The sequence below is a fragment of the Nothoprocta perdicaria genome, unplaced genomic scaffold (genome assembly GCF_003342845.1).
Source record: "Nothoprocta perdicaria isolate Ctin4 unplaced genomic scaffold, notPer1 scaffold_154, whole genome shotgun sequence".
In the NCBI taxonomy this organism is placed as follows: domain Eukaryota; kingdom Metazoa; phylum Chordata; class Aves; order Tinamiformes; family Tinamidae; genus Nothoprocta; species Nothoprocta perdicaria.
This window is the reverse complement of record NW_020454694.1, coordinates 807,907-821,661: the sequence shown is the minus strand read 5'-3', so window position 1 is coordinate 821,661 and position 13,755 is coordinate 807,907. Positions and strand designations below refer to the sequence as shown.

General features: G+C 42.1%; 1 protein-coding gene across 1 annotated transcript; it reads right to left on the bottom strand.

Moving 5' to 3' along the window:
• Window positions 1-943: 943 nt before the first annotated feature.
• Window positions 944-8,208, bottom strand: MPLKIP (M-phase specific PLK1 interacting protein). Its single transcript, XM_026034995.1, has 2 exons — window positions 7,834-8,208; window positions 944-2,428 (listed from the first exon to the last, which is right to left on the bottom strand). The coding sequence occupies exons 1-2, from the start codon at window positions 8,206-8,208 to the stop codon at window positions 2,225-2,227; spliced, it is 579 nt and encodes a 192-aa protein (XP_025890780.1). The 3' UTR covers window positions 944-2,224.
• Window positions 8,209-13,755: the final 5,547 nt, after the last annotated feature.

The following is a 13,755-nucleotide window of genomic DNA, read 5'->3' as shown; positions in this document are numbered from 1 at the left end:
AGTTATTACTAGAGGTGAGTGGCTTTGCTCCCTGGGTCAACTGGAAAGCCAAAGTGGGAAAATCTATCTTTGTACTGTGCAAAAGCAGCTGATAGTGGCTGCTGTATAAGCAGTCCCACCTCTAACAGTCTCACTTTTGTCATGAATCCTTTTTTTATCCTTTTTTTTTTTTCCCCCTTTCCAAACCCAGTTTCTTCTCCCGTCTAACTGGGAACAGATTATAGCTTTAGTCTCTTAAAGAACGGCAGACACCAACAGATCTGTTTCCCCAAGATCACCAAACACACAAAGTAAACYGCATTAAATTACAAAGGAGAGGACACAATAACTGTAACAGAGAGGACTCAGTCAGGCACCCTGTAACTTCTAGTGAGCTCTACAGCGTCTGTCAAGTTGAAAAAAAAAAAAATCTTACACTTGATACTTTGACCACGTTTCTTGATGACATGCTTAACCGGGTTATCAGTGCTTGTCTACCTACAACTTGCTGTCAAGTCACATCAGTTTTGCTGGTGTGTGCTACAGCTACATAGCAACAGCGATAGCTGCCCCTTTTGATGAAGATTTAAGCATTCTCACCATCAAGCAGGTAATGCCACAAAGSTTGGAAGTATGAAATCATTTATGGCTCACTTCTCTGAGCAGGTATCTGCCCGGAGAGGTAGGATTAACACAAAATCAACTGAGGGATGATGTCTGTGACAAACTTTAGATTAGGGTCATACAAGCAAGAGAGACACAGTTAGCAAACTWCAGCTTCTTCCTTCTTTCAGTTTAAAGTTGTGCCKGGAGGTAGTACTGCAGAGTATACTTATCCTGAAACAGACTTGGAATAAGCACAGGAATAGTGTATCTCATGTTACTAAATATGAAATTTTGATTCCCTGTGCTTTTCAACCTAAGCATAAGTTAGGATCATGAAAAAAAATCTGTGAAATGTAGAAGAAGCTAAAGACAAAACATGTATGTTTGAAAACTGAATTATTATTTTTTTTTAAMTTAGCTTCCACCTGCTGTGTAAAATCCTGGTACTTTCAGAATACTCCTATCTATTGCAGATTTAACATGCCATGTTAAGACTATGTCCTGAGTTCGAACTATTTCTATTTATTCTACAAATATAGTGACCACTGGTGGGTTTAAGAATGGATCTTATGCACATATAGGCAAGTCCTAAAAACAAGAAGCTTTTGTTTTCTTCAACACGCTCAAGTGTGTTACACACATACAACAAGACTCCTCTAGGCAAAGATGCCAGTCACAGGTAAAAGTTAAAAGCAAAATTGAAAATTCCTGATACAAATCAATAAAAATAAGATGCTACACATGTACCACCATCATTTGTTTAACAAAGTTTGATTCATTCTATGCTATTCTAAAAAGTTCAGTCCAGAAAGCACAGTTGCATTTATTTAAATCTGATGTTTTATGTGTTGGTTAAACTTAAAAGAGACTAACACTAAACAGACTTTGTTTTACTCTGGTCAAGATATGTCTACTTCTGTTCCAAATATAATTTTTTTAAAATACAAAACTCAGTAATTACAGAATTATGTTTATGTTTCCAAAKCTGGTTTAACAAATTAAAACTTTCCAAGACAATACATGTGTTTCCTGAGATGGCTTAAAGTCATATTTCACTCGGTTTACACTAGAATTAACAAAAAAAAYACTGTACACGAAAATCAGAACTAGAGCATACAAACACATTTACAGAATTCACCTAATTTCACTAGTACTATTTCTCTTCGAGTACACCTTAACAAAAGTMCTAAAATAATCTTTATACAATACAAAACAAGGATTTACAAAACTTTATTGTATTTCCAAGTTATTTCACTCTAAAAATGTTGAAACATAAAAAAAATACCATTTCCTAAAGAAGTTAACAATAAAAGGCTAACAATCTGGCATGGAAGAGGTAAGTATATGAAAACCTGTTTTAACAGTCACAAATCAGTCGCTGGTGATTAAAGAACACTTTGTTCCTCAAAGCTGGTAGGCACTTCCACGTAGCCAGAAACGTAAGTTATCCTACCACTCCTTTTCCCTTCCCATACATAAAAATATCCGATGAAATAAAAAAAGAGTTGGATAAAAGGGTGGACGTGTGGTCAAATAAAAGCATAAACTGAGGTCTTGATACTGTTCATCTTGTATTAAGTGTAAAGACTTTGTCCCAAAGTTTTCCTGACAAGATGGAGTTATTTGGCCTTAAAAACTGTTAACTGAAATACCTCCCTTTTTTACCAGTATATGTTGCTCGCTCACTGCTGTACTGTTGGTTTATGTCTGTAACAGAAACTGGCTCTAGGCCAGCCCATGGGTCCTCAAGCATTGAAGGTCTGTAATAGTTTTCCACATCATTAGACACTCTTTTCTCTCTGCCATGCGCTGTACCAAATGGAGTAGATGTCCTGGGTGATCCCTTTGGAAGAAAACCATCAGGTAAAGAAACATTCAATAGTCTAATTCAAACTAAAAAAAAAAAAAAAAARAAAGCTTCCTTCTAACGTAGTAGTACTTTGAAGTTTTTCTGTTAATAATTACTACTCCTTGAAAATACCAGCTTTATTATTTTATTATATTGTAAATTATGAATGGTGATGTACCAAGACTAAAGTCTTCTCCAAAATGTCCCTTTAAAAAAAAAAAAAAAAAAGGCAGCGTGATGCTAGTTTTCAAGCTGCCTAAGTCAGCAACATGCCTAACACAAAGATCAACAAAACAGAACACAGAAGCTGAGGGGGAGTTAATATATTTTCCAAGAGCAAAAGCCAGATAAGTAATTATATATAATACTCTGCACTGTATGAATCCAACAGCTACAAATGCCYCAAGTTTATTGGTGAACTTACTGTGAAAATGACGCTGTTTTAACCAAATTAGTATTCTGCAAAATTYGACAGCAGATAATTTTCTTTTGATATGCAAAGCTGGATGGTGCTACCATTGTAATCAATGATTAAGCAGCAATAACATGGAAGGAAAAAAACTTTTACCTGCAGCTTGAATTACTTTGAAGATTTAGAACAACCACAATTGTGTCTACAAACCTGTTGGGATCTTAAGAGGGCCGTGATGTAAATTTCTGTAATCCCTTTCTCCTGTAAGTGTCATCCATTGATCTTTTCCTCTGGTTTGCTACCTCAGCCTTTCAGAGTAGCAGATTTGTTTCTTTTCCTACACCCTACAAGTTTGTAAATACCTAAAATCAAACAGGAGAGAGCTGGAGTAGCTTCAAAAGTTATCCCTTTAAAGCACTTTTTTGGGTCAAGATCCCAAACAGTCTCTAAATAACYAATGCATAGAAAGTCTAAATTGAATATAGGTTTATCTAAGCATGATGTGTAATCTATACCAATGTTCCTGAACTGCTCCATTTAAGTGTTTCTTTGGTAACATGGTAAATAATATCTCTTTTGGCACTCTTAYAGTCTCCTGCATAGGCCAATATAGCTTTGCTGGTTATTCCAAAGTCTTCCTATTCCTCCTTGATCACTAAAGTGATAGTTCCTGAAGGTCATGACATCTTTCAATATATGCAGGAGGTACCCATGCAGAGAAGATACTCCTCCAAGCCAGGAGGCCAAGAATCACACAAGGCTGCACTCATTATACTTTGAAACAAAAAGATCAAAAAAATTATATGTACCATCTCAATGTACCTTGAGATGCAGCTGTGCCTTTAAAAAAAAAAAAAAAGAGCTTTTATATATGTAGAAGAGGAAGTTGTATTTGAGTTGGTTTGTTTCAACCAGTTCAGCATTGGCCTTTATAAAGAAAAGTAAAAACACGGATTAAAGGGTTAATTTTCTGGCTTTTTGGACCAGAGGGCATGGTGTTTGAGTGTGACTAATAAGCCCTGTCAGATTTCTGTATTTAGGCTGATGAGGAAAATACATATATACACACACACATATATGGAAAAACCTAAGAAATGGCCCCATACAGTTAAGGCCCTTACGCTTGGGCAGGCCAGAATTTTTTGCAGACTAACTAATCTTACACCAATTTCTGAAAACCTGCTGCAGCAGGAGCAGTCTAGTCATACGGCCCCAGGAACAGAGGGGCTTGGAACTTCTAAATGCTGATGATAATGGATATACAGCCAAACACAGAAATATCCAAGTCTAATTTACAAGACCTTTGCTTTAATCTTTCTTAGTACAATTAGATAATACCACTAAGATAACAGTTTCAACTGTTAAAAATCACCATCAGGTACTCTGAAGGCATCTAAACCAAAAGGAAAAGATCACAGCATCACCTCAGATTACAYGTAAGAACTTTCCAAGGGACAGGGAGTTCCTAGAGCAAGTCAGTATGCACTTGTTAAAGTCATATTCATGCCCTGAAAGTACTCAGAAGAGTAGTAAAGTACTAAACAGTGCATTATATCTTTAAAAATGTAACTGATTAAAACATCATGTTTAGTAGAGATCCTGTAACTTTTATATAGTAAGACAGCTTGCATGTGGAGTCTTTTTCCCATGTTACATCCAGTTTGAAGCACTCGGAAGAAAGACAACCTGACATAACTGGATTTGCAGTATCCAATGGGAGAAAAAAATAAATCAATGATTATTTTATTTTGGATGGATTTATTTTATAATATTAAATTTCACTATGTATAATGCAGGGCATCAGAAATCCAGATCTATTTGTATACTTGAAATCTAAGAAGTGTATTACTATGCAACTCAAGAATGACTCTTTCCAAATAGCATTAAATTCAGGTATGTTTTAAGTATGGGATATTAATTTCCTTTTTAATTAATTTCTTGATTCATCTTGATAGTGATAGTCATTATATGCCTTTTTTTTTTTTTCCCTTAGGAGAAGAAAAATAATCAAAAGGTGTGCAATTACATCATAGGCCCGTGAAGAAAGGAAACCCATTGCCCTAACTGTGCAGGTAACACTATTTTCAGGAAAAAGAAACCAGTTTGGTGACAGATACATGCTACAAAAACTTTGTATTTTACTGTCACTACAGTTGCTCTAAATCTCTGCTGATGCCAGGGATTTGTCATTGACTTTTCCTTAAAAAAAAAAAAAAAAAAAAAAATCTATTCGCAATACAATATAAATATGTATGTGTATATATGTATATACATGCGTATACAACACAAATGCATACGTTTTCCAGACAGATCTTTCTAAACAGGAAAGGAATTGCCTTCTGTGTTTCTTAACAAATGTGGTAATTTTGCCTTGGCAATGGAAAAACTTCTCTCTTTATAGCTTACTTCAAAGGGTGTCATTTTAGCTGCTCGTGGACACACAAAGATGCAGAAACCCTGGCTCTGACACTGTGCAAGATTTGGTACCTTCTAARCAATGTTTGAACCATCACCATAACTAGCTACTGTTTCACTAGCTGCTCTTCAGTGCAGGATGGGAAATGCCACTTCTACATTAATTTTAAGAAGTGATTATACTCAAGACTTTCAACAAACTTCAAACTTTTCAACATAAAGTTTAGAAGTAGGCAAACGTCTGTGGAAAGAGAAAAAGCTAAGTTAAGTACTGGCCACAAGTTAAAAACAGCCATTTTGAAAAAGTGTTTTTAAGGTATGTTTTTTCCTCTAGGGTACTGGTCCTTGTTAGAAAATCTACAAGCACAAGACTACAAGCAAAATATGAGCACAGAATACTAATGACATGACATAAAACTCCCAAGTAAGTATTAACTGTGCTTTGTGTTTCCTGATAAGAGATTTTAAAGGTTCACTTTGAGATTTTATTCTCCAAGTATTTTAATCTCCAGTATTTTAGTCTTAAAGATAAGAGTAGTGATATAAACTTCATTATATTTCTCTTAAAAATGTAGTCTATAGAAGAAAAAGCAAAAACCAATCTACTGCATCAAACAAATACAAAATTTAGAGTGTGCAATAAAACCCCTCTCACTAAATCTGCTCATGGATTCATGCTCTGGGATTCTCTACCACAATTACTGAAGTCTTTACGAAACAGTTTGTTTCTCTTATCAYGAAGGCCTAATTTTTACAGGACGTGACGGGCATGTCCAGACTGTGACATGYGGCACCTGGAGGTGAGTTGCATTTGCCACCACTAGCTCAAAAGCTCTGACCAAAGTTATACTGACGGAGCTAGACAAGCACTACTTTGTAGGGACGCTGTCTTCCACTGCAATGGAAGGTTTACCTGAAGCTAGCCAGAAAAAGAAAACTTTGATGGTGTCTGCAAAATSTTTGGTAGTGTTGCCCATGCAAAACAGGGAATCGTGTTTTAAGAGATTTCCCCTCCCACTCCATGATGTGTCTGTTCTTCTCCCAGCCAAAACCTTCAATGTGTGTAAGTGTATAAATACATACACATTAGGTGACTTTTGGTGAGGCTGCAAAAATGCGAACATCCTCCTGCTATGGAAAAATAGCACAACTTGGCCAATACCTGTAAACTGCCCATGAAGGCAGGGAGAGGAAAAAGGAAGGTGTTGTGACAGTCTGYGTTAGCCTGTGACTAAATTCAAACCTTCATGTTGCTGCTATATTCCTTAAAGTCAAGGATGGAGACACACAGACTGTCTGCCCYGAGTTTACAAAATAAAATACTCCTGGCTAAAACCACAGGCAAAAAGATTCCTGCATATTCTCTCCATAAGCTTGAGGAAGGCTTTCTAAAAAGCACACTTAAGTGAATAAAGAATGAGCCATCTTCTGCAAGTACATTAGATATCTGTGACTAAAATCCCTCCAAAATGTGTCAAAGCCATTTTAATACAAAAAGGAGGTACTACTGTGGCAGGAACCCCCACATCCTTTGCCCTTTTGAAYAGACATGTAAGTTTAAACAACTTGCATGCCTCTGTGCTGGAAGAACTTAGCGCATTGAAGAAAACGTCTAACTTCCATTATGATTCTCTTCCACCAGTGATGAGATCGCTATCACATTATATATCTTCTGAATTGAAAGGTCAATTTGCATTTTATTAAACTATAGAAAGATTAAGCTTCATTATTACTCTTTCCTTAAAGTATCAGGAAGAGAATCTGGAAATTCTACCACTGTCTGTACTGCAAGCATCATTTCTTACCCCTTTGGTTTAATTTTTTTTTAATATTGCATACAGCCAGTTATGTACATAAGGTTGACATCASCTCAAGAACTGTCATGCTTATCTTCACTGCAAATCACACTCCCCAATGACACCACCTGAAGAGTGAAACAAGTCCCCGAGCTTGTTGTTTATAACTCTTAAGGGAAACTATCTAAATGAAAACCCTCCTAGCAATACTTAAAACTTCAGGTAGATGCTCTATTATCCAACAGATGCTCTTATTTCAGTTTAAAGGAACTTCTGCTTAAGCATCCTTTAGTGGAGCTTTCCTTACTTTTCTCCTATCACGAGGAAGCCTCGTGAGCATACATAGCAGCTTTCATTACCTATGACATCAGAGGCAAAAATTAAAGCATACACCTTCTCCCTGCTATTTGAAAGAGAACTGATCCAAGGGCTGTAAGGGAAAGATGTTTGTTGCAGTTTTGAGCAACACTTGGTATTTTTCTCTCCACCTTGACATATCAGAATATGAAAAGGAGGAAAGCTGCACTTAGCTTGAGGACTCAGACAGGCCTGAGGCCCTGTTTCCCTTCCTGAGCAGCATTTCCCAATTCCAAGTGCCTGACTCAGGGTCTCTTCTCCCTCTCTACGGCTGGGGGAGGCTGCAAATTGTTCTGTGTGCTGCAAGCCTATTTGTCCTATGAAAGCCAAGCTGGAGGCCGGAGCTGATGCTTCCCCTCGCCCACCCCTCCCAGCCCTGTGGAGACGCAGGCCTGTCCCCCTCACSGCTCTCCCCATACCTGGTGGTGCCTCTGGTAGCCCCCGGGCGAACGCCTGTGCTGCTGCGGGTGCTGGGCAGCTCCGGCCGGGGATTTGCCGCCGTAGGGAACCGCGTAGCGGGGGCTGGCGTTCTGCGGCCTGCACGGCGTCTGGCCCCCCGCCGAAGGGCTCCCGAAGCGCCCGCCGCCACGGAAGCCTCGCGGCGAGAGGTGGCCGCCACCACCGTAAGGCCCGGGCCGGGGGCCGAAGGGCGGCGTGTGGTGGGGGCTCCCGTAGCCGCGTGGCGAGGGCGGCACAGGGCCGGCGGGCGGGCTGCGGAAGCCGCCGCCGCCGCCGCTGCTGCCGCCGCTGCCCGCGTACGGCGGCGTGGCCGGGCGGAGGCCCTGCCGGTACATGGGGCCCGCGATGGCGGASCGCGATATAACTGCGCAACGGCCTCGCCTCGCGGCCGCGCCCCGCTTCTATTTGCCCTCCCAGCCCTTCCCCCGGCGCGCGGCCGGGAGGTTCCGCGCTCGCAAGGTTCCGGGGGAAGACGGAGCGGGGAGCACCGCGACCGTTGGTGCCCGCGCGCGGCGCCCAACGGCCGCTGCCAACGTCGCCCCTGCCCAAAAATCAACCGAACGAATCTTCGTTAGACGAATATTTTGTTGAATAAGTAGTCGCCCAACCTTCCGTGGCACCTCGGATGTCTCTATCCACGTGCCGTCTTGAACAGCCTCTGAGGATACAAACCTGCAAATACTGCGCACATCACAGTAACCCCAATTAAAAACACGCACGACAACACGTTTAAAAGAGGAAAAAAATGCAAATGTATTTTTTTTTAAGTTGGTTTGAACTGCCAGCATCTCTAAAGTAGAATGGTGGACCTAGCAATGAGACACATATGAAACTGAGGGGAAACATTCATTTGAAGGAGAACATCATATTTACCAACAGAAGCTTAAACTACATAACTGTTACTAGCTATGTATTCTAGTTCTGCTCTTTGCTATATTAGTGTAAATCCTAAAATACATGGTGAAAAAAAGGAAAGAGATTTTAGGTTTACATTTGTGCAACACAGCACATCCCATTTCTAGCACACACAACAATTTAATGTTAAATAGTGTTTTCAGAACAACTCTTCCAGTAGCATAAGGCACTACATAGGGGAAATGCCCCGCACTGCATTGGAACTCAACACAGGACTTGGCTAATTAGAAATCTAAATAACTAATTAGAAATAGATTCTGTTATTACATACATGTGGGGAAAGTTTTACACATACACACATCCCAAAAAACATATTGGGAAAGTTTTGCCAGTGGGTTTCTTCTTGTAGACAAACGCTAGCTGCTTCTACAGCTATAAGCATCCTCTTTACTACATATAGCAAGTCCAGCCACCAAGAATATATTTCCTAGGTTCTTCCCAGCTTTCAAAGACCTTGGTCACGCAGCATTTTTTTTAAATTCTGTGCTATTTATAATACTTATTTTCAAGCAGTGAGAAGACTTATCTATTCTTGAGATGCAGCCATCATCCTCACAGTGTATTTCTCAAAAACAAATTCTGAATTTTCACAAGGGCTTCTTTATCCCATTACAGAGCAGAAGACACTACAGTTTCCACAGAACGAACCTTCTGCACTATCCTAACACAATCTAAAAACAATGTGAAAGCACTTAGGGAGGAATCACCTAAAACATCCATTGAAGCTAATCCTTCCATTGATACTTATCTGAAAGGAAGAGCATACAGTGCAAATAACGTTGCAACTTAAAGCAAAACTAACACAGATGGTCTATATAGTGCTGGTAACAAATGTTAGTCAATGTAACAACTGGCAGGCGGTGCAGCTCCCTAACTTGTAAACATGGAAAGCTGTTGTGAGGTATTTTGCTTACATCCCATCTTGGCAGTGTTGAGTATTCATGCTATAGCAAACTGGARATACTGGTTTTTATCTATGAAGCATTGATTTGCCCAGAAACTAGTTTCCACAATAAAAAAAAAATATTATTAATAATAAAAACCTCTGTTGTGATTTGTATAAAACCTGATGGTTTAGGTCCCACTTAAATGCTAAGTGGAGTCACTGGTGCAACATCTGCAGCACATTCCCTGCTTATTAAGGCCAGCCACCTGTGTCCTACCCCGTAAGAGGAGCAACAGAAGATCGTTAATAGTTCCTTCAACTATTACAAGAGCCTCTGGTCTCAGGATGGGTTTTCCAGGGTCTATCCTCCTATACTTTTTATSCTGTTGACCGCTTATTCGGGATGACATAGCAGCAAAAGCACAGCTTGCTGCAGCAAAAGGGCTCCCGCACGTTTTGTTTTGCGTGGGACCCGGGACGGGACGGCGCTGCGCGGGGCGCACTGCGCCTGCGCGCTCCCGCCGCCCGGGAACAATTTCGCGCTCCCGCAGAGCGCGGCGGTGGCTGCGGGTCGCGTATGCGCGCTGCGCATCAGCGGGCACCTTTTCGCGACTCTTGCCCCGCTGCGCGGTTCCCCGTCTCAGTGCCCCGTGCCCACCTGCCGCAGGCCGGCGGGCGGCAGGGCTGGCAGCGGCCATGCTGGCAGGCGGGAGCTGCCGCCGCTGCTGCGGCGCGCTGTGGAGGCGCCTCTGCCCCGCGGCTGCCTCGCTGCGCTGCCGCCGAGCGCTGAGCGCCGCCTCGCCTCGGAGCGGCGGCAGCGGCGGCGCCCCCCTGGCAGGTAGCCGCGCCGTGCTCCCCTCCTTCCCTCTCTCCCTCCCTCCGCGGGYGCCTCTCGGCGGGGGCTCACGGTGCCCGCGCCGCCTTGCCCCGCTGCGGCCGTTGGCAGCGGCGCGCGCGCGCGGGGCGACCGTTAACGGCCGCGGGGGAGAGGGGCGGCTGCCGGGGAGCAGCAGCAGCAGGAGGAGGACGGGGCGCCCCGTGCGCTCCGCGGCGAGCGGCAGCGCCTCGTCCCGCGCCCCCGGCCGCCGTCTCGCACCCGAAACGGGACCGCGGGGGCGCCTGGCCGTGCCCGCTCCCGGGAGCGGGGCAAGGAGAGCGCCTSTGCCCGCCGTTAGACCGTTCAAAATCCGTTTGTTTATCCTAATATCACAAAACTAGTGGCTTCAAGCGGTTGTTCAAAGAAGAACAAAAGCAAGCTGCAGTAAAGCCAGTTTCCATCAGTTGGCTGAACAGCAGGTCYGGCTTTCAGATTTTTCCCTGTTTGTAAATAATGAAGAAAAACAGTATCAATTGCCTCGGGGCTGGAGGAAGCTCTGCATTTTCGTCGCTTGACATGAATGTGCCGAGCACATCCCTGGCGCAAGTAAACGGTGAATGCCCCGTGTACTTGTCTGCACTAGTGCTGGGCTTCATCGTTCCTCCCAAGTGTCTGGTTTAAAAACTGCTGGTCATGCGACCAAAGGAGACTTAAAGAGTGATTTTTCCTCTGGAATTGGTAATAGTTGGAGTGGAGATTTTTTTTTTTTTTTTTTTTTTTTTTGCAATTAATTTGCTTTTGTGTGAGAGTACTGAATGTGGAGGATTATTCAGCCTTTTCCCCAGGCTTTGTTTCTGTTATTTGCAAGCAAAAAGGAAAACTTCTTGTTGGAAGGTTATTTGTTCATCTTGTTAAAAGATGGGCTAGCCTTGGGGCACCCCAGTGAGCTAACTAAAGGCTCAAGTCCTCTTCAGAGCATAATCTGGATCTGCTKCAGTCTACTCTCTGCTTCTATTCTTCTGTCTGTTCTCCGCTTCAGCAGAAATGCTTAGCAAAGATACACTTGGATTTCCAGTTTACAACAAAACCAAGAATTAGGGGAATAAATAATTTGTAAATATGGTACAGTTACAAATGGGAGAGTGAGTTTTGTTTCAATCATTAAGTTACTAAAATAATTAAAAGGGAAAAGAGAGAGAAAATACAAGTTTATATTTGTGAGCACTTTGACTATACTGAGCCAGAATAACCAAGCAAACAAACAAACAAAAGACTTCAGAGAAGAATGATTAACTCTGGACGGATGCCCGCTCTGAGGCTATCCTGAAAAAAGAAGAGAAGTAGAGAAGTTRGGGCATTCTCCTGGTGTTTGCTTTCCCCTCTGTGTGGTGGATTGAGAGCACTCCAGTGCTCACGATCAGCAGACCAGAACTGCTGTAGTTTGATAGCCAGAAAACTTTGGATTCTGAAGTTATAAAAGCAGATTTGCTCCCATTACTTCTGGAAAGCAAATTTAAGTCTTAGAACTTTAACACGGATAATCACAAAGCAATTCTAGCTTGAAGAGATTGAGAGGTCTATTTCTTCTCAGATTTCTGCAAGCAAGCCTTGGAGCTCTTTCTTGCATTTATCTATCGTTGTGAATAGCTGCGTTATTTATCACTATTAAAAAAGTCCATTTTTCTCTGAAATATGTTTTCACTGCTGTTGTGCTCCGTGTGTTAGAGTCCCAAGGGTCCCAATGGGGAGATGCTGGATGTTACTGTAATGGGAATTGTGCAATAAGGATTCATCCATCTTAGTTTATGCATAAATGCCTATTTACAGGGAAATCTTCACTTTATAAGCATCTTTGAGGAAAAAGTCTTTATTGATTCCCCAAGTACAGCTAGCCACAGGTGGAGCATCTGGGATGCACAGGTAGTGTATCTGGGAAATGCAAGCAAGGTTAAATACTGAAGAGAATATTCTCCTGAAGAGAATATGGTCTCTAATGAGCCATCGAGTAATCACTTGGAGAGCGTGGCAAGAACACGCATGGCAAGAACAGAGGAGGGTGGAGAAGTCTTTCTATTAACTAGCAGATGGTTTGGGACAGAGCTGCGGTTTTCGGTATGGTTGTTGTTTATATATTTTTTCCTGAACACAAGAGTAATCCCATTGTGAAGCACTAGTCTTTTCCAGTAGTTGAGACCTTCCCAAGGGTGTGATGGTGTTAAGAGAGGTGGCAGGCCGAGCTCTCCATAAGGATGTGAAATGTGCAGTTAAAGACTCGACTTACTTGGGGTAATCAACTTTTAGCAAACCCCATGGTCTAGCTTGCAGGATTGCTTGCTCTGTCTGTGAGATTTATTGCCGCTGCTGCTGCCTTTGAGAATTAGGGGAGCTAAAGCAGCAAGGGATTATGACTCCTCATAGTTATCCTGGAGGTGAATTTACTGTTGAAAGCAAGAACAAATACTTCCTTGCTTCTKCCTTCAGCCTTGTAAACGTCCTTTTGGAATTGTGGAAATTGAGGGCATAGGTCAGCACGTGCCAAACTGCTGCAGAAGATAACTGTTAGCTGTTCTTTTATAGTTCATASGTCATTCTGATGTTGCTTGCTGTGCTCAGGTAAATCTTTGAAAACAATGTAAGTTTGTGTAGTAGTGTATTTAAACACCTTTTTAAAAATAGCTTTATTATATGAATAATATGARTTATTATTGTATTTTATTTAATAATTCTATCTGGCCTCTTTTTCTGTGGTGGCCAGCGATAGGACTAGAGGAAATGGCCAGAAATTGAAGCACCAAAAGTTCTACAGGAACTTGAGGAAAATTTGCTTAACAGTGAGGGTTGCAGAGCCCTGGAACAGGCTGTCCAGAGAGGTTGTGGAGTCTCCTTCGTCGGAGATTTTTTAAACCGGCTTGAAYGCAGTCCTGTGCCACATGCTCTGGGTGGCCCTGTGTGTGCCGAGGAGTTGGACTAGATGACCTCTGGAGGTCCCTTCCAACTTAACATTGAACTTGCTAGATGTTTAGAGCAAATTCTACAATGTTGATCTAAGTTTTTCTAACTTTGAAAGGTGCTASTTGTGTTCTGTAACCCTCAAACCATACCTATGCAGGAAGCTTTACTATCCTAGGGAGGGGAAGGAAGAGGAGGGAGATGACTGAGTGCAAGACATGAGAGCAGTGCTTCAGAGYGCCTGTGAGAAAGGTCTTGGCAGAGGATTCAAGACAAGGGTTAAGTTACTGTTTTCTGTTTCTTGCCAGGTGCTAG